Source organism: Lipotes vexillifer, unplaced genomic scaffold (genome assembly GCF_000442215.2).
Source record: "Lipotes vexillifer unplaced genomic scaffold, Lipotes_vexillifer_v1.1 scaffold484, whole genome shotgun sequence".
NCBI lineage: Eukaryota > Metazoa > Chordata > Mammalia > Artiodactyla > Lipotidae > Lipotes > Lipotes vexillifer.
This window is the reverse complement of record NW_006786458.1, coordinates 2,178,620-2,198,211: the sequence shown is the minus strand read 5'-3', so window position 1 is coordinate 2,198,211 and position 19,592 is coordinate 2,178,620. Positions and strand designations below refer to the sequence as shown.

Genomic DNA, 19,592 nt, shown 5'->3' with positions numbered 1-19,592 from the left:
ATTCCTGCTTTCAATTCAGACAGGGACTAATGGGACAAAGAGCAGGAATAATCCCCAGACCAAAAAGCGCAAAGGGGTGTGTCGTACTCTGAGGATATAGATTTGCCAAAGGAATTAGAAACAAGTGGACGGAGCCAAGGTCTCTAGTACAAGATGATTCTTTGGGATTTGGAAAGAAAATCTTAGAACTCTGCCTATTTTTTTTTGTTTGTAATTTCATGTTTTAAAAATATCTGTGATATTAGGTCAGCAGTACATTTTTATAACATAAATAAGTATCCTTATCAAGGGTGCATGCTCTACAATTTTTTTTTTTTAAGATTTAATTTATTTTTGGCTGTGTTGGGTCTTCGTTGCTGTGTGCGGGCTTTCTCTAGTGGCAGCGAGTGGTCGTTGCGGTGCGTGGGCTTCCCGTTGTGGTGGCTTCTCTTGTTGAGGAGCACTTGCTCTAGGTGCGCGGGCTTCAGTAGCTGTGGCGCATGGGCTCAGTAGTTGTGGCGCACAGGCTTAGTTGCTCCACGACATGTGGGATCTTCCCGGACCAGGGCTCGATCCTGTGTCCCCTGCATTGGCAGGCGGATTCTCAACCACTGCACCACCAGGGAAGTCCCTACAATTTCTTTTTAATGATATGGGCACTCAAGCAAAGAAGTTGGAGGCCCCTAGAGGAGAGGGGTTAGCAAGCTCAAGTAGACAAAATACATTCTGGAAAACATGCTGGATTTGAGTCCATAGAAATTAGTTTTCAGTTCTAGTACCAGAACTGACACAGGTACTTGGGTTTTTTAATCTATAAAATTGTGACTTCTTGGGGCCATGTGAGGATCACATGAGCAAAACCATATATCTTGGCTGCTTAATCCAAAAAAATGTTAGTGGATTAATGAAAGACAGTTGTTATTGTTTTTTAAGTTAATGGGAAACAAACCAGGCCCTAAAGGATGAATGATTCAGGGCTGGACACTCAATATAGAGCTGAGAATGGGAAACATGGCTAGAGAAACTTAAAACCATTTAGTTTTCACTGAAAAGAAATATCTCATTTTGGAGAAATAATAAAGATAATTTAGTATGAAACAAAGAAGCCCAGAATCTGACATTCCCTCTCCACAGACTATATGTGAAGCAACTCTCTTCTGACTAGGACATATTTAGTAAAAACTTGAAAATAAGATCAACCTTAGTCATAACTATAAGCTCTTGCATTTTTTTGTATACCATCCCGTCACAAGGCTTGAAATGCTTCATTCTCATCAACTGTAGGGAGAAAAATATCCTCTCTCCTTATTATGGCCCATTTTCTCCAGAACTGCACACCGATCTGTAGAATTGTCTGACAGCATTTCTATGATCTTTTAAAGTCTCCATCCCAATTCTCAGCTTTCTCAGTCCCACAACCCCCTTGACTTCACTTCCCACACACAGCTTTTGGTGGAAATGGAAAATACCATTTCATTTCTGTATCTCCATCTCCAAGAATCACATTCTTGTTTTTGCAGATAGCCAAAGAAGTTGATCAACCAGCAGAACCTCCGCGCTTTGAGTGCACCATACACCAGCGCCGTTCTCCACTCAGGGACCTGAAAGGAGCTCTGGTGAGTTAGTGTTAATAACATGGAGCTTTAGAGATGGATGGGCCCTGGGTACCACCACTTTGGTCATCCACTGAGGACAACCATGTCTAGCTACTGCAGGGCTTACCTTCCTGACTGCCTGAATTCCTCCTGTACTGGGCCCTTGCCATTCCATAACACCCCTTTTCAGTGGTTAGACAGTAATAATGATTGGAACCCTTTTTCTTTCTTTCTTAAACTGAAATCTCTTTGCAACATTTATCTATTAATCTCAGCTCTAGCCTATGGGATGACTGACAAAACAAGTTTCTTCCCACTGCTACATGTCAGTTCTTCAAGTATGTTCAACAAACTCTCTAGACTATTCTTCTCTAGGCTAATCCACATCTCTCCACTGGATTCTTCAACAGTTCTTGGTATAACACGGTTCTCCCCGGGAAATGTAGAAATCAAAAATGGTGCTCTAATTAATTTTCTTTCTCTTTGGAATAAAAACTCCCAAACTAGTAAATTTATAATTCAGAGCCACAGATTTGACTTCCAGTTTTCTGACTGGACAATACTAATTTTCCAAACTCCCACCCAAAATGGAACTCTACTAACCCAATGTAGGTTTTTGATTTAAAAAAATGTATAAAGAGAATTGAATATGGAAATTGAAACCTGAATTCAATTCTGATGTTCTCCGAGCTCCATGGTCCACTTACTTACAGCAGTTAGAAGGCATTACAGTTAATTTTCAGCTATGCCCAGGAGCAGAAAAAGCCTGAATACGTCATATATGAAGATGAACAATCGTTTTTATTTTCTCCATTGACTTCAATTTCTACACCCATAGGACAGAGAAAAAGTGGACAGACATATTTATTTCCTTTCTTTTTCTAATCCTGTTTACCTCATGATAAAACTAATAGCAAGCAATGAAATTATCCAAACATGATATTAGAAAGACAGAATTGAGGCAAAGACTGGATTCATAACAGATGGATGGGGACTTCCCTGGTGGTCCAGTGGTAAAGAGTCTGACTTCCAATGCAGGGGACGTGGGTTCAATCCCTGGTTGGGGAACTAAGATCCCACATGCCTCAGGGCAACTAAGCCCCCGTGTCACAACTATTGAGCTCGCTCGCCTCAACTAGAGCCCGCGTGCCGCAAACTACAGAGCCCATGTGCTCTGGAGCCTGCGCGTCACAACTAGAGAGAGAAAACCCGCACGCCACAACTAGACAGAAGCCCACGCGCTGCAACGAAGATCCCATATGCCGCAACTAAGACCCGACGCAGCCATTAAAAAAAAAAAAAACACAGACAAAAGGATCAGACCTTTCTTTCACCTCTGTCCTCATTCTACCTTTAAACTATTAATGTAGATATTATGCTTATTAAACGACTTATAAAGACATGATCTAGCTCTCTAGCACTTTCTAGTGTGCAAAAACAAATGGATTTATTCTTTCTATATCAATATCTCAGAAATTAAAATGTTCAAACATAATGAAACTCAGAAAAGCAACATTGATATATTTGCTTCTCACATATTTTTCAGGAAAGTCTGATCGAAGAGGAAACTGGTCAGAAGATGTAAATCCACTGGACCAGAAAAACTGACAACACAAGTATAATTCTGACTTTGAAATCTGTGACCCATTTAATATCTGTAAATTGTGTGAATTTCAGAAATTCTTATGCCAGGTTGCACATGATGGAGTACTGTGTTGGGAATAAAGTGGCATAAATGAGAAGTCTTTCTCTAACTCAGAACTCTGGTCAGGGTGGGACACTGTAAGCCCCCAAAGGGGGTCCCCCAAGTGTGTCGACAGGGGGCAGAGCACAGGAGAGATAACACAAAGTCACCATTATTGTTGACTAAAGGAATCTCATGGCTCACTTCCTCCACCACGAACCTGCACCCTGAACCCACAGGACAACTGGTCCCTGGCCAATGCTGAGTCAGTCCAGTTTTCTATGGGGTGGTAGCTTTCTCTTTGACCATACCCTACAGAAGCAAGATAGGGCCATGGCCAAAGCTTGCCCCGCCCCAGATTGTCTCTAATCTCTTTGAAAGTCAACCGGAACCTGAGAGAGGCCTTGGGGAAAGGAGGCCTCGTCCAATGCTCCTTCCGGCTCCACGTGGTCCCTCCAAGGTCATCAGAGCGAGCGGTGCACACTGAGGTTTGGACCAAGGCCTAAAAATAATAGCATTCACCTGTCTGAGCTTTTTGGTATTTCTCTTAAGAAACATATGGACTGTAGTCAGCTGAAGACAGGATTCAGGCGTCCCCGTGTCCTCTGGTCTAACAGCAACGGCCACTGCTCATTCTCCAGAATGGGCTAGATAGACGCATAAATATTTTCATTAACGCCTGTATCGGCCTTGGAAAGTAGATATTGTCTTCCCTTTAAAATGAGGAAACCAGAGCTCCGAGAGTTTACGAGACCCACCTGGTTCTGCTGGGTTCCAAGGTCAAGGGCTCTTGTATTGCACTATGATGACAGCCAATCAGCTGGGACTTGGAAGCCCAGGTATTTGGTTACTGGGGCTCATGTGTCAACTTAGTTTTCCTGGTGACCATTTCTCCATGAGGTCCCAGACACTATGACACTAGCTTTCTCATTTATTCTCATAATTCCCCAGTGGCTATGAGGCCATTTGAAAAACCCAAATTTCAGATAACTTGCCTGACGTCACAGCAACAAATTGTGCCTCTATTTGCATGGCAAAGGTCTAAGCCTTTTTTCCTCTTTTAATCAGACAGATGGAGCCTTCTTCCACCCCTTCAAAAAAGGGCAGGACTTGTGCTAAGGCATTGGAACAGGGGTCAGAAACATTCCACAGGAGAGAAAACCCTTACTTTTTAAAGCATATATTTACTACCATACAAGAGTAGATTTCCCAAGTATCTCCTATTGAGGAATCTCTAAAACTGAATCAAAGAACCCACCTCAATGCCATTTTAATAAAATTAAGCAGTGACGTGGTTTACAATCTACCTTATGTTTCTTTATGGACCAAAAGGCAAACCTGCATTATTTCATTAATCAATACTTACAAGGCAGAATAAGGGGCTTAAAGTCGCCAATCACTCAGGAACTATTTCTGTTTTTATAAAAACAATCTTTGCGTTGGTTAACACATTACAAGAGGAAGGCCACACACCCATTTATTTAATACATCCTGTTGGGAACATCAGCTTTCCTTCACCAGAGCGTGTCTTTGGGACAATTTCTTCGGAGGTAGCTGTGGGCCTCTCTGACTGGGATGTAAAGATGATACTCATTCAGCTCCCCGATGCTGAGGTTAGAGGCTTGGGATGAACATGTTGAGTATTTGATTCTCAAATGGCTCAAGTGACTAAGGGGAAGGAGAGAAAATGACCACTTTATTAAAATTATAAACACTTACCTGAATCTGAATAACTTCTAAGTAGTCCAAAACCTTTCAAAATAAAAAATGGGTAAACATAGCTTCAAAAAGAGTCTGCACCCTTTCAAACTAAAGGATGGGGAAACATACCAAATGATACATTTCAATGAGACGAGTTCTCAAACATACATGGCTTTAAATGATCAAGTAACAGAAAGAACGGCTTGAAGATAGACCATTTTTAGCGAAAGTTTTAGAAGTTGTAGTATCCTCAAGGTGACTGGAAAAAAAGCTAAGAATCACTGCACAAGATAACAGCACGCACACATCTTGACAGCGGAAGATGCTCTAAAGTAGTATTTCTCATAAGCTCAAAATGGATTAAAGACCTAAATGTAAGGCCAGAAACTATCAAACTCTTAGAGGAAAACATAGGCAGAACACTCTATGACATAAATCACAGCAAGATCCTTCTTGACCCATCTCCTAGAGTAATGGAGATAAAAACAAAAATAAACAAATGGGACCTAATGAAACTTCAAAGCTTTTGCACAGCAAAGGAAACCATAAACAAGACCAAAAGACAGCCCTCAGAATGGGAGAAAATATTTGCAAATGAATCAACTGACAAAGGATTAATCTCTAAAATTTACAGGCAGCTCATGCAGCTCAATAACAAAAAAATAAACAACCCAATCCAAAAATGGGCAGAAGACCTAAATAGACATTTCTCCAAAGAAGATATACAGACTGCCAACAAACACATGAAAGAATGCTCAACATCATTAATCATTAGAGAAATGCAAATCAAAACTACAATGAGATATCATCTCACACCAGTCAGAATGGCCATCATCAAAAAATCTAGAAACAATAAATGCTGGAGAGGGTGTGGAGAAAAGGGAACACTCTTGCACTGCTGGTGGGAATGTGAATTGGTACAGCCACTATGGAGAACAGTATGGAGGTTCCTTAAAAAACTACAAATAGAACTACCATATGACCCAGCAATCCCACTACTGGGCATATACCCTGAGAAAACCAGAATTCAAAAAGAGTCATGTACCAAAATGTTCATTGCAGCTCTATTTACAATAGCCCGGAGATGGAAACAACCTAAGTGCCCATCGTCGGATGAATGGATAAAGAAGATGTGGCACATATATACAATGGAATATTACTCAGCCATAAAAAGAAACGAAATTGAGCTATTTGTAATGAGGTGGATAGACCTAGAGTCTGTCATACAGAGTGAAGTAAGTCAGAAAGAGAAAGACAAATACCGTATGCTAACACATATATATGGAATTTAAGAAAAAAAAATGTCATGAAGAACCTAGGGGTAAGACAGGAATAAAGACACAGACCTACTAGAGAATGGACTTGAGGATATGGGGAGGGGGAAGGGTAAGCTGTGACAAAGCGAGAGAGTGGCATGGACATATATACACTACCAAACATAAGGTAGATAGCTAGTGGGAAGCAGCCGCATAGCACAGGGAGATCAGCTCGGTGCTTTGTGACCGCCTGGAGGGGTGGGATAGGGAGGGTGGGAGGGAGGGAGACAAAGAGGGAAGAGATATGGGAACATATATATATGTATAACTGACTCACTCTGTTATAAAGCAGAAACTAACACACCATTGTAAAGCAATTATACCCCAATAAAGATGTTAAAAAAATAAATAAATAAAAAATAAAGTAGTATTTCTCAATGGGGACCCAAGATTAAAAAAGATTCCCCAGGTTTATTGACTCAGAGTCTCTGGGGCCCAAGCCATCTGCATTTTTAATCTGGTGATTCTTATGTACACAGACAGTGGAGCATCATCGCTCTGAAAGGCAATAAATTGCACATTTTATAGTACTAGGACACGTTCTTTAAAATAAAAAAAAAATCTACGCATCAACCCAGGACTTAAGACAGTGGTGCTATTCTAACCGGAGTGAGGCTGCCCCCTCTTTCCAATCTGACTCACCACCAGCAGGGAGTTTAAGAAAAGCACCGTGAACACTGATTTGCTAAAGCTGCTATTTCCTCTAAGGCAATGGTTCTCAACCTTGGCCTGACATTGGGATAACATGGAGAGATTGAAAAGAAATACTAATGCCTGGGTCCCACTCCCTTCCCTCGGAAATTCTGATCTAATTGGCCTGGGGTGTGGCCTCTTCCCGGGTTCAACCTACTTTGTTGAACTTGGTTTGAGAATCCATTCCCATCCTTTCAATATAAGTTATTTGATATACCTTTTAACCTCTTTATTTCCCTTTACCTCTGCCTAATTATCCGTGGTGAATGAGTGAATAGGACTTATTTTATACTTACTTATTTAATACTAATCGTATTAAATAAATTGTTGTAAACTGTCAGCTCAGATGCCAAGGGATGAACGGGGTGTGGGTGGAGGTGAAGTAAAAACCAAATAGTTTGCGGTTTTTATTGCTTCCAGGCAAAGATGACTCTATGATCCCACAGAACAAGTTTAAACAAATAGGACCAGTAATGAAATGAGACCAGACGAGATGGTGGGTGTGATGTGTCAATAAGGAAAAGCCCAGGAATGAGTTCATTTCATTAATATAAGGGTAATAATCGACTAAGTACACAATAAACTTTAAAATACAGTTCCATTTTTAATTTAAAAAATAAATAACAGCAAATGTGAACAAAATTTTCCTACTTCAATGCACATCTTCTTAACTGTTCATGTTTGAAATCCGACTAGTTTACAAAATCAAGGCAACTGAGCTTTTGACAAAGTTTGGGTGAACAACTCACAAAATTTCACTACTGGATGAATCTGGGCAGCATATAAAGGTAACGAGCCTTGGCTGGATTGTAGGATTCAGCCTGAAGTCATCAACTTGAAAGGAAAACTTTTTCCTTTTGTAGATTAGAACTGATGGTTCCATTCTCAACCCACCCAAAGAGCGACTTACCTTTTCCAATTTAATTTCACAATCCTACTTAGTCATGGAGTATGGACCTAAAAGCCTTTGAAGAGAAACTGAGGTTTCTTCTGACTCTCTTTTTCATTCACTTAGAATAAAAGCTAGGGCTAAAAGGATTCTAAAAATCATGTAACCTCAAATATATGATTTCATGAGGAAACTGAGGTCCAGGGACTGACTACAAATTGACCTGCCAAAAGGTACCCCCTTCACAGTCTTGTTTTGTGTTGATGGTGGGGTTTTTCTCCCCTTTTCATTATAGCTGAGAAGTGAGAGGAAGTAAATATTGAAGGGCCTTCTATATACCTTTTATAAAATGAGAGCATGACACGAGGGAAACTTCTATGGGGCTGGGAGTAGCCTGTGGATCTGAGAGGTGGTGACATGGGTAGATACTACTGTAAAAGTGCATCCACCTATACACTAAGATTTGTGCCCTTAACTGTATGTAAGTTATGTTTTAATTTTTTTTTTTTTTTTTTTTGGCTGCGCCGTGTGGTTTGCCGGATCTTAGTTCCCTGACCAGGGATCGAACCTGTGCCCCCTGCAGTGGAAGTGCGGAGTCTTAACCACTGGACCGCCAGGGAAGTCCCAGTTATGTCTTAATTTTAAAACAAGAAATCACCCCACGATCTGGGGGCAAGCAGAGGGGCAGGACCCTTGAAGCTTGGGAAGAGTTAGCAAAGAGAGATTGTTATCTCAGATCCTGCTTTATCGCTGGTTTTGTCTTAGGGATCTGAGGGTGGCAGTTGTTTTTAAGGGGTCTCTCTGACAGGGGAAAATGACTGTAATTCTGGAATCGAGGCATGAAGGTGGAGGAGGGGGAGGGAACCCATGGCCCAGGAGCCTGATTCAGGGTTTCCCTTTCCTCTAACCCCACTCTCTTGCCAATCCAACGGCAAACTGCAGTCCTTATATCCCGGGGCTGTTCCCTTAGAACACACTGGATCGCCACAGCCTGGGAGTCTAGGAAGGTGCCTGGCATTCAGTAAGAGCTTAATATATGTTGAATGAAAACAATTCTTGAAAGAAAAAATCTCAAAGCAAGACAAGTCAGAGAGAGAGGAAAAAAAAGGAAAAAAAAATCCCATAAACCAACATCCACAAAGGTTGTGACAATTTGGGGGTTACTTCAATACTCCACAGTTCTTATCAAGGAATATAAAGACCAGTTGTTTCTTTTTTTATGCCCTGCCCCTCATCTCTCCTACATTTAAGGTAATCCTAAGGCATTTCTTTGCAGTTTTCCTCTTTGACTTCAGGACAGACATTCCTTAGGATCTTTTGTCAAATATAACTCTTTCTGACCTAATAGTTTCCCAAGGAGATGAACTGTCCAGTGTCCCCTGTGACCTACTATTCACAACATTAGCTGGAATCCTTTGTACTCAGGCAGGAGAGATCTAGGATTTCCATGGATGTGGAAAGGGAATCCTATGGGAAAATGTTCTGTTAAAAAAGGGAAGATATTTGGGCACCGGTGTACCCGATGTCCCCAGCCTCTGACCAAAGACCAGGCCCACAACTCATCCCTACAGCTCGGAAGGGACAGGCTTCACGTTTGTTTCTTCTGTGACCTAGTTTACGTCCTTCTGTTTTAACGGCAGCCTGGAAAGCAGGGTGAAGCCCACGAATCCCCGCCAGCCAGTCTGCCCAGCAACTTCTCAGAAGCTGCTCCAGGCACCATGTCAGCCATGCAGACTCTGTCCCTTCCTGCTCTTTTCTTGCCACTTAAAATCCCCTCCAGGTCTTTTTTTTTTTTGGCCGAGCTGGGCGGCATGTGGGATCTTAGTTCCCCAACCAGGGATCGAACCCACACCCCCTGCACTGGAAGCATGGAGTCTTAACCACTGGACTGGCAGGGAAGTCCCCCGCTCCAGGTCTTATTAACACTTTGTCTCTAGTCATACATAATTATATAAGAGGCCACCTTTTGGAAAGGGACTGTTGTGTGCAGAACTAACCTGCACCCACCTTCCAAATTATCTTTGAAAAAAAAAAAAGGAACATCCATCATGCTCGTGGAGAGTTCCAGATCTTACCCAGGCCCAGCAGAGACAAGAAAGGCACATTTCGTGAGGACTTACTTCACGTATTCGGTCTCACTTGAACCCCAAGGCAGCTTGCATGGTAGGGATGGTCCCCATTTTGAAAGGTGAAGACATGAAAACTCAAGACAATTTCAAAGAATTTGAGAGAGTTTGCAAAGCTGAGAGTGCACATAGCTGGGTTGATTCAAACCCCAACGGGTTAATTCCAGAGCCTGGGTTTCTTCCCATTTCATCACACTGCAGGTGCTCCTGTGTGGCGCGAAGGAAAGAACGCAGCACTTTTAAATATGCACACTCATGTCTTGAGTAACCCTGGACACATCTCAGAAGTCTTTACTTCCCTGACCCTGTGATGAATTCCCATGGCTCTCCTAAAACGGGTGAAACAGACACACGAAGATGCAGGCAAGCAAACCCAAATTCTCAGACACGAAATCTCTCTCTCCTTCTTGTCTACCTCGAAGGAAAGGGGACCTGGCCAGCCTGTGGAAGAGCCCCCCATGAGCATACCCACAGGTTGACCCAGGGCATCCGCAGTCAAAAAGTTTTCTATTTTGCCATAAACACCCAAACGGTATAGAAACATCTGGGACATTTCCACTGTTGTTCCAACTAGGGGTAGGGACTGAAGAATTTGTCAGGGTTGTCTTCTAGAGATGTTACCTGGGTATAACCTCAATGAGCAAGCTGGGTTCTTAGAAAGAATCTGTAGCAGGATTTTCTGTGTTTAGCCTCAATTTCCTTATCTACAAAATGAGGGGGGGAGGCTGTCTGTATGAGCTTTAAGGCCCTTCCAGCTCAAAAGGTCTTGAACTTTGTGTGGCTGTTTGTATCTGGTGGTAATATTTGATCCTTGAAGCACCCCACACTTTTTCTTCTGAAAAGAGGATTGACATGAGTACCGTGAACATGTCATCAAATTAATTCCACAATCAAGAGGAATAAATAATCAAAGCGAGATATTGCACTGTATTCTCCAGGGTAAAATCAGGTTGCAGACAGGGGCTGCCGAGCCGTTCCAATGGGAACAGCTCCAGTGGGATCTGGAAGAGAACAGTTCAATCCAGACTTCTAAGTCCCTTATATCCAGTGATTTGAGTTCAGAGGAGGTAACAGGACAAGAAACTGTGCAAAAGACAGAGCCTCAGGAGTCCATGGTAGGAAGGAGTGACTGCCATGCAGTTAGGACCATTAGTCGGGAGTGTGAGGGAACTCCTGGCGCGGGGCGGGGAGTTTTTCCATGTCACAGGTGGGTGGGGGGACACAGGTGCTCAGGGCTCACGACTGAGTCCATGTTCTTTCGATAATGATAGCCATTCATACTTGAAAGCAGCCAATCTCCATTAAAAAGATGTTCTTTTCCACAGAGGAGACACAGGAGACCTCAGAAAGATAGATGATTCCGGCTACCAAAGTACTTGATGTTGGTCTCTTCCAATATGTTGTATGGAACAAGGTATGTCCACGTGAGAAAACTACGTCTTAAGCACAGCTTTTCAGAAGCAAAGCAAACAATTCCTCCAAGGAATAGGTTACTGGGGTTTTCCCACCACCACTGAAGAACTTATCCAGGCTTTCGTAGACCCCAGTGGCACTGTGCTGGAGGCTGGAGGGAGAAACACGGCATGGCCGATCCCGGGATTCCTCATGGACTGGAGGAGATATGGCGTGGCCTCGGGCATCGATCAAAGAGAAGCTTTCTAAAGAATGAAACCAGTTTTGAGCAGGTGAACCTCAACCCCAGATGAGGAGAGGCAGCCAGCAGGGGACCCATGAGGACACTGCCTCCGCGAGGCCAGCTCCCAGGCATCAGAGTTCCAGAGAGAGGACAAGATCCTTACTGGGATCCAGGTTCAGAAGAAAGGATGCCCGACTTCCGAGCTTTTGGAGGTGGAGGGGGCGGGGCTTTGGCTTCTCTTAGGACAGGCAGTGGGGCTGCAATCTGGTGGAGCAGACATACGAAAGGAGAAATGAGTCTTACCTTTCTTTCTAATTCTGCCTTCTACTCCACATTTCCAACATTCTGTGTTAGCTTCTCACTGATCTGAGTTTATCTACACAGGCTTTGCAAGGTGAAAAGGGAAATTAGACTGATTTAATCTCCCCCTTTCCCTTGCATTCATCAGATATACACTAACACTGCTATATCCCCAATACCTGGCGTATATATAGTAGGGACTCAATAAATTTGTGTTGAATGAATGAAGGAAACCCATCGGAGGCCCCTTCCAGAATGACTGTCACTCACTCAGAAGGAGTAAACTCCTCAGGTGTGAAAGAGAACTCACTACTTACTTCACTCTGCCCGGGACCCGGGATGAGGTACCTTCAATCTGATGAAAGGTCTCCTTGCATATTGTTCCTTCCCATTGAAAATTCCCCTCTATTTATGGTTTCAGGAATGAACCAGGAATCCATTAGAGGGACAAATTGATGGGAAAACCTGCCTACTAAAAATCTTGGGAAATCCAATACTGCATTCCCATGAGTTCTCTCTGGCCCCAACTTTTGCCGTCACCCCCCTACCTCTGTGGAGTTCCTCTGGCTGCTCTCATAGGGCTTGCTTTTGGGTGGAGGGGGAGGTGGGACTGTAGCCATCATCAGCCCATCTGTCTGCAAAGATGGAGAGCCTGGAAATGACACAAAGTAGAGGAAGGCAGAGAGAAGAATTCACCAAGGGATCTCATGACCCTTCTGCTGGCCACGGTAACACCTAAACCCACCTGGTCAAGCAAATCGCTACGGTCACATTCTACAGTTTCTGTGGACAGAATGAAGAACACCTCTTACGCCTTGGGACAGATGCAGCACCTTCCATTTATCTGCAAGCTTCACCAGAAGTTCTTAGGCAAAAATCTCACTTTTTTTGTTGAAGGTTTTTACTCTTAAGCTGAAGATGAGACCCTTTTCTAGAACTTAGGGAATTACTTTGTTCTCTGATAGATCCCAAGTCCTTAGAAAAAGCATCTATCACATACTAGGTAGTCAATAAATATTAGTTAAATTGAACTGTCATAGTTTTATCATTTAAAGGGTGCAATATCCACTTCCTCCAGGAAAACTTGTCTGATTATCTCTGACACTCGGCTGACTACTGTCTCCCATTTGATGTGAAGATCTACCCCTCCATCATTCCTTTGTACTAAGCGGTCCTTGTAATTCCTCTCAGGCTTTGTGTATTGCCGAGTCCCCAAGCCTGACTGTAAGCAGTCTACTGAATGGGTCTATCTCTTGTCCTTACTTTGGACCCTTCTCCATATAAAGTACACAGCTATCTGCCCAATAGTTTCCAAAGTTACTCCCTTCCTGTCTAGTACTAGTCCGGATCTACCTCATTTATACCATCACAGTTGGAAAAAGGGCAGTGAAACCCTGTGGCCCCCTGGGTAGAAAACTTTAATGAGTCTTAGCAACCTTAGGATTCCTTGCCTAACCCTAATCTAATTGAATTATACCCACTACCGCTGAATTGAACCTACTTGACGATCACCTCATACACCTTGTGTCTATCTTGGTTAAAAGTGGCCCAGATTCATCAACATACACCATCCTCTAGTAAAATGAATAGAAGGGGTGTCTACAGGAAGACTTACTCAGCGTCCTGGTCGCTTTAGGAGTGAGCGGGGGTGGGCTCAGGGGTGTTATCTGAGGCGGGGAAGAGCCATGAAACGGTGTCAGCCGATTGTCCGACAGCTGGAGACTCTTTGGCCTTTGTGCTTTTCTGGCTGGGCTCTAGCAGCGGGGGTGGGGAGAAACAGAGCAAAACATTCTCACGGTGAGGCACGCCGGGCTCATCCATGCTCAGAACAACCTTATCAGCAGAGCAGAAACTGTTAAAGGGCAAAACTTCCAGGAGCCCTTTCTAAGCTTACCGCACCGGCACAATGGGGGCACCAGGGCAGAGACACTAACAGGGGATCACCGGACCATAGACTATTTTCTGGCCGGCCACAGACTTGATTTTAATCACAGTTGGACTGTGCCATTTAGGTCGGAGATGAGCCACCCTGATTCTCAGGGAGAGCAGTTTCTGCCACACTTAACAACTTGATGTGGCTTATGGAAGAATCAAGTACCTTTTATTTTTTTAAGCTAAAAGAAGGGAAGCGACAATGTTTGGATGGAGTCATGGACCACAGTGGCGAGAACCACAACTCTAGCCATTAATCCACGGGTTTATACTGTGCGTAAATCTTGCGCCATTATTGATTCAGAGGCTCCGATCTCTGTACGTGTTTTTCTTAGCACCATCTGAGATCTGACCCTACCCCAGGCTGCTGCGGCCTGAGAAACCATGCTAGGCTTCCGTCTGGTGACTCGCAGCTGTGAAGTAAATGGTGAAATGCCTGGCTCCAGGGAAAGCAATGGCAAACTGGCAGATCTATGGTGTTTGTGTGTTTGTTTGTTTTTACCATCAGATCAGGTTCTGATGTCTTCTCTGCGATGACCTGGGATTTGCTCAGACTCCAGTCTTTTCTCTTGAACTTGCTCATCCGGTTCTCACTGTCCTCTTTGAGGGACAGATCTTCCACTCTGGCCCCTGATGAGGCCCTGCGCTCCAAAAGGGGCTCCAGGATGGACCTAGCAGGGATGGGGGAGGGAAGGATTGGGAGTAGAGGCAAACTGGTAAATATAGGATAGAGAAACAACAAGCTTCTACTGTAGAGCACAGGGAACTATATTCAATATTCTGAGATAAACCATAATGGAAAAGAATATGAAAAAGAATATATATATGTATAACTGAGTCACTTTGCTGTAGACCTGAAACTAACACAACATTGTAAATCAAGTATACCCCAATAAAAATTAAAACAAACAAACAAACAAAAAACTGACTCCAAAAAGACCAGGGGATATGACTCTCCAGCCGAACCTTGACCTGTGGCATTGTTCTCAGGTTGTAATCTGAATTTCCAAATGCCCACTGAATATCTCAAGGTCTACGTGTACAGAAATGAGGCCGTCCAAGTATGGAAAGAAAATACTAGTGAATATTTATCTTATCTCAGGAAGGCAAGGTCTTATTAAACTTAGAGGTAAAGACAGAGTTCACATAGTAAAAGATGAATAGGCAGCTTTATGTAGTGGATAATAGCACATTCTCTGGAGCCCTACAGCCTGGGTTCAAATCCTACCTACACTGACTTGCTGGGTGACCTTGGGCAGATAACCTTTTCATACCTCAGTTTCCTTATATGTGAAATGGGGATAATAATAGTACCTACCTCATAGGGTGATTACAGAACGCTTACAACAGTGCCTAGCATATAGGAGTACTCCTCAAATGTTTTTTAATTACAGTGACAGATTTTCAAGCACCACAGGGCAAACGGATTCATTCAAGAACCATAATTAGATGTTAATACATAGAGGAGACGAGTTTGATGAGAAACAGGAGAGTCTCAAAATATCTCACCATAAATTGCTCATTAATTACAAAGGGAAAAATAGTAAGTACTATTTTAAAAATAGAAAAGAAAATGGACCAAATCTTAACCACAGGATCAATTAAATCACTAATAAGGGACAAGTGGGTAATGTGCTTCCAAATATGACATCTGAAAAGGACATAACACACAGAAATGTACCACCTGAATCCTAAGCATGAGGAAACATCAGACAAACCCAAACAAAAAAAAATTCTATAAAATAACTGGCCCATAATCTTCAAAAGTGTCATTATGAAAGACAAGGAAAGGCTAAGGAAATGATTTCAAATTAAAGAATAGAGAGACATGGCTAAATACAATATGTGATCCTGATTGGATCCTGTACCACAAACTGCTATAAGACATTACTGGGACAACTGACAAAACTGGAATACGGGTTGTAGCTTTAAGTATTGGGTCAATGTCACATTTCCTGAATGCATAGGCTGTACTGAATGTAGTATGTGGTTACAATAAGACAATCTGCTTGCTCCATAGCCATGGTGTATGCAGCCCACTCTCAGATGGTAGACTGGGGGCTGGGGGGAGAGACAGAGAGGAATGATGTGGCAAAATGTAAAAACAAGGCGGGGAGGGGTTAAAAACTTACCTTTGTCATGTATATAGATTGCTTATAGCTTCTAAATGGGTATTTAATAAGTTCTGGTTTAATTAAAAATTGGTAGATTTTACTCCATAAAAATGAAAAGTTTGGAGGGATAGGTCGGCAGAGCACAGAGGATTTTTAGGGCAGTGAAATTATTCTATATGATACTACAATGGTGAATATATTTATCAACACTCACAATGTACAATACCAGGAGTGAACCCTAACATAAACTATGGACTTTGGGTGATTGTGATGTGTCAATGTAGGTTCATCAAGTGTAACAAATGTGTCACTTTGGTGCTGGATGCTTATGGTAAGGGAGGCTGGGCTGTCCAGGGCAGAGGTACATGGGAACTCTCTGTACTTTCTGATCATTCTTGCTGTGAACCTAAAACTGCTCTAAAAAATAAAGCATACTTTTTTTTTTTTTTTTAGAAAAAGCTTTGATATGAAATAAGACAACAGAAAAACAGCTATCAGCTTTTAGTATTTAAAAATTAAAAGCTTCTGTTCAGCAGAAAGCATCATTCGTAAACTAAAACTATTTGCTGTACATATTTTAGATGGCAAATATCATTAATGTATAAGAAACTTTTACAAATCAAAAAGAAAACAATATGAGTAGCTCAATTTTTACAAACTGTCGAAGGAGATAAACAGGTATTTCACGAAAAAAGAAATCCAAATAATTTTTTAAAAACTTAGTATCACTAATTATTAAATATGTAAATATTAAAATGAGATCACTGGAGGGGGCAGACTATTTTTACATTTTATTATGGAAAATTTCGAACATTAAAAAGTGGAGAGAATATAATAAACTTTTTTTTTTTTTTTTTTTTTGCGGTACGCAATGAAAATTTTTTTCTAATATGTATTTTTATAATAGATAATTATTAAAATAAAAAAATTTTGATTTTTTTTTTTTTTTTTTTTAGCTGTGCTGTGCGCCATGCAGGATTTTAGCTCCCCGACCGGGGATGGAACCTGTGCCCCTTGCAGTGGAAGCACGGAGTCCTAACCACTGGACTGCCAGGGAAGTCCCCGAGGGAATATAATAAATCTTATGTGTACATTACTCGGCATCAACAGTGATCAACTCATGGCCAATCTTATTTCTTATATACACCCCGTCATAATCCTCACCCCGCACTGGGTTATTTGGAAGCGATTCCTAGATATCACATCTCATCTATAAATATTTCGGTGCATATCTCTACAAGGCAAGGATTCATCTTCATAACAAAACTACACTCCCATCATCATTCCTAAAAAAGTGAATAGTTCTCTAATTTCATCAAACATCCAATCAGTGTTCAAATTGCCTGTCTCGTAATTTTTTTTTGGCAAGTGATTTGTTTGAATCGGGATCTAAACAAGATTCACTCATTGTGTTTGGCTGATATACTTCTTAAGTCATTTTAAGCTTTTTAATACTTTAGGTCTCACTTTCTACAAAATATTTTGCCCTCTTCCGTGAAGATACAGGATGAGAAAGTACCAGGAAAGTCTGGTTAAAGAACCACTGGAGTCACAATGGAAGATGCTTCTAGACTACAATTCTTCTTATTTCAAATTATTCTCTCCTTTTCTGAATATTATTATTATTATTATTTTTTTTAAAGATTACATTCCTGAATTTGCAATTTTTTGGTATTTTCCAATTCTTAGTATATTTAAGGGGAAGCCACTATTATTTGTCTTAAATCTCTACTAATTAAAAAAAAATCATAGAACTAAATTCCAAAACTGACGCTTATTATTCTTAAAACCAACTAAGCCAAATCAAACAAAAAGAATCACTTCAAACAGTAGTTGGTCAGGGAGGGAAAAAAAAAACCAAAAGAACAATCCAGTATTCTACTGGGTCTACTATTACTTTACCTGTGAGATTGAGAATGAAGGTAAGCGTCTGTGGGTCATTAGATCTACAGGCAAAGGTCTAGGCCCTAATGTGAGTTTCAGTAGGGCTTAATTATGAACCAAACTAAACAGTAAAATAATGATAGTGTAGTCCCACAGTGCCTGTGTTATTTTTTTCTTACACTGACTATTTCAATGATTTTCCTGAAATACCAAAGAGGAATTTTTTTTCTTAAAAATTTTGGTTTGAGACACCTACTTTGCTGGAGCTCTGAGCATGTACTGAGTTGACCTGCTGTGCAAGCCCTTCCAGCTTCCCTTAACACAATGCACTGTGTTTCATAAAGTTATTCTCTTTCTGGGCCACAGCCTCCCATGTGCCAAACAGGATGGATACACCCAACCAAGAAAGAAGTGAGCCTTTGCAGACTGCACACCCAATAATCACCATGAAAGTTCTAATGAATACTGTGACATAACACTGCTAATAGGAGAATTGAGGTCATTGGGTGTGAATCAGTTTGAGATGCTTTAAAGAAACATCCTGAATAAATGTTAGAAAATGGTATCAATGATGTCATCTTACTGGGCAAATGTGGGCAATAGCAATAACCCACTTTGCCCAGGGTCATGATATAAACAGAACCCCGGTCACCTGCTCTCTATTTACTGCCCTAACGGATCAGCAATTACGGTGTCTCTGACTTTCAACAGCTGCCTGAAAACTTTTTTTTTTTTTGAGACAGAGTTTAAGAGAACAGAACACAACTTCTATGCTTGCCACAAAGTAGGTAGTATCTCTTTACAGCATGAAAAAAAACATAGATGGGAAAAAAATAAACAAATGAATCAGGTATTATTTAATATTTTCAAATTCAAAAGATTAAACATAGTCCAAATACCTAATACGGGTGACTATATTATGAAAAATTATATAGTCACTCATACATTGTATATGGCATTGCATATTGGCATTTGTGATATCAAGAATTGTAAAAAATATTACTCCCTGAATAAGTAATATATGCTTTGGGAAGTAAAGCCTACACTCCGTCTTAACCTAAAGGCTGAGAAGTGATCTGAGACTATATCCTAAATAATCGTAAAGCTATATGGACACATGTTTGTTACAATTCTTAATAGTATAAATGCATTTTATATTGATACAACCTAATTTTCTTTCTTTCTTTTTTTTTTTTTTTTTTAATTTTGGCTGTACTGAGGGGCTTGCAGGATCTCAGTTCCTCGACCAGGGATTAAACCTGGGCCACAGCAGTGAAAGCGCCGAATCCTAACCACTAGGCCACCAGGGTACTCCCTAAATGTCTTTATATTAAATTTATAATGAACTTCTATGATTATCTGTTTAGAAACAGTGACAAAGCTTAAACATTCTATAGTAGGGAGAAGAATTAATTATGGCACATTCATATGATGTAATGGTAGAGAGCCATCAAAAGTAATAATTAAAAACTAATAATAAAATTATATAGTAATATGGAAAATGCTTATAACAAAAAGACAAAGAGGAAAAGCAAATTACCAAACTAAATCTGTGCTATAATTGCAGCTGTGTAAAGATATCTATGTCAATGGTAAAGGATAGATAAATAATTTAGAAAATAATAAATATTTGAGGGCTTCCCTGGTGGCACAGTGGTTAAGAATCTGCCTGCCAATACACGGGACATGGGTTCAAGCTCTGGTCTGGGAAGATCCCACATGCCACAGAGCAGCTAAGCCCAT

At 41.3% G+C, this 19,592-nt stretch overlaps 2 protein-coding genes across 3 annotated transcripts in view; one reads left to right on the top strand and one right to left on the bottom strand.

Annotated features, from left to right (window-relative positions):
• Positions 1-3,306, top strand: part of GNRH1 (gonadotropin releasing hormone 1) — a 4,720-nt gene extending 1,414 nt beyond the window's left edge. Inside the window, exons 3-4 of one of the 2 annotated variants that reach the window (XM_007458824.1) lie at positions 1,500-1,595; positions 3,121-3,306. In XM_007458824.1, the coding sequence (XP_007458886.1) occupies positions 1,500-1,595; positions 3,121-3,159 (135 nt within the window). In that variant the 3' untranslated portion in view covers positions 3,160-3,306. The remainder of the gene's footprint in view (positions 1-1,499; positions 1,596-3,120) is intronic. The other variant, XM_007458823.1, reaches the window with a different exon arrangement.
• An 8,472-nt stretch (positions 3,307-11,778) lies between these two features.
• The window catches only part of DOCK5 (dedicator of cytokinesis 5), a 214,772-nt gene continuing 206,958 nt past the window's right edge, over positions 11,779-19,592 (bottom strand). Inside the window, exons 49-52 of the mRNA XM_007458822.1 lie at positions 14,354-14,522; positions 13,535-13,673; positions 12,468-12,571; positions 11,779-11,883 (exon numbers count right to left, since the gene is read on the bottom strand). Coding sequence (XP_007458884.1) covers positions 11,779-11,883; positions 12,468-12,571; positions 13,535-13,673; positions 14,354-14,522 — 517 coding nt within the window. The remainder of the gene's footprint in view (positions 11,884-12,467; positions 12,572-13,534; positions 13,674-14,353; positions 14,523-19,592) is intronic.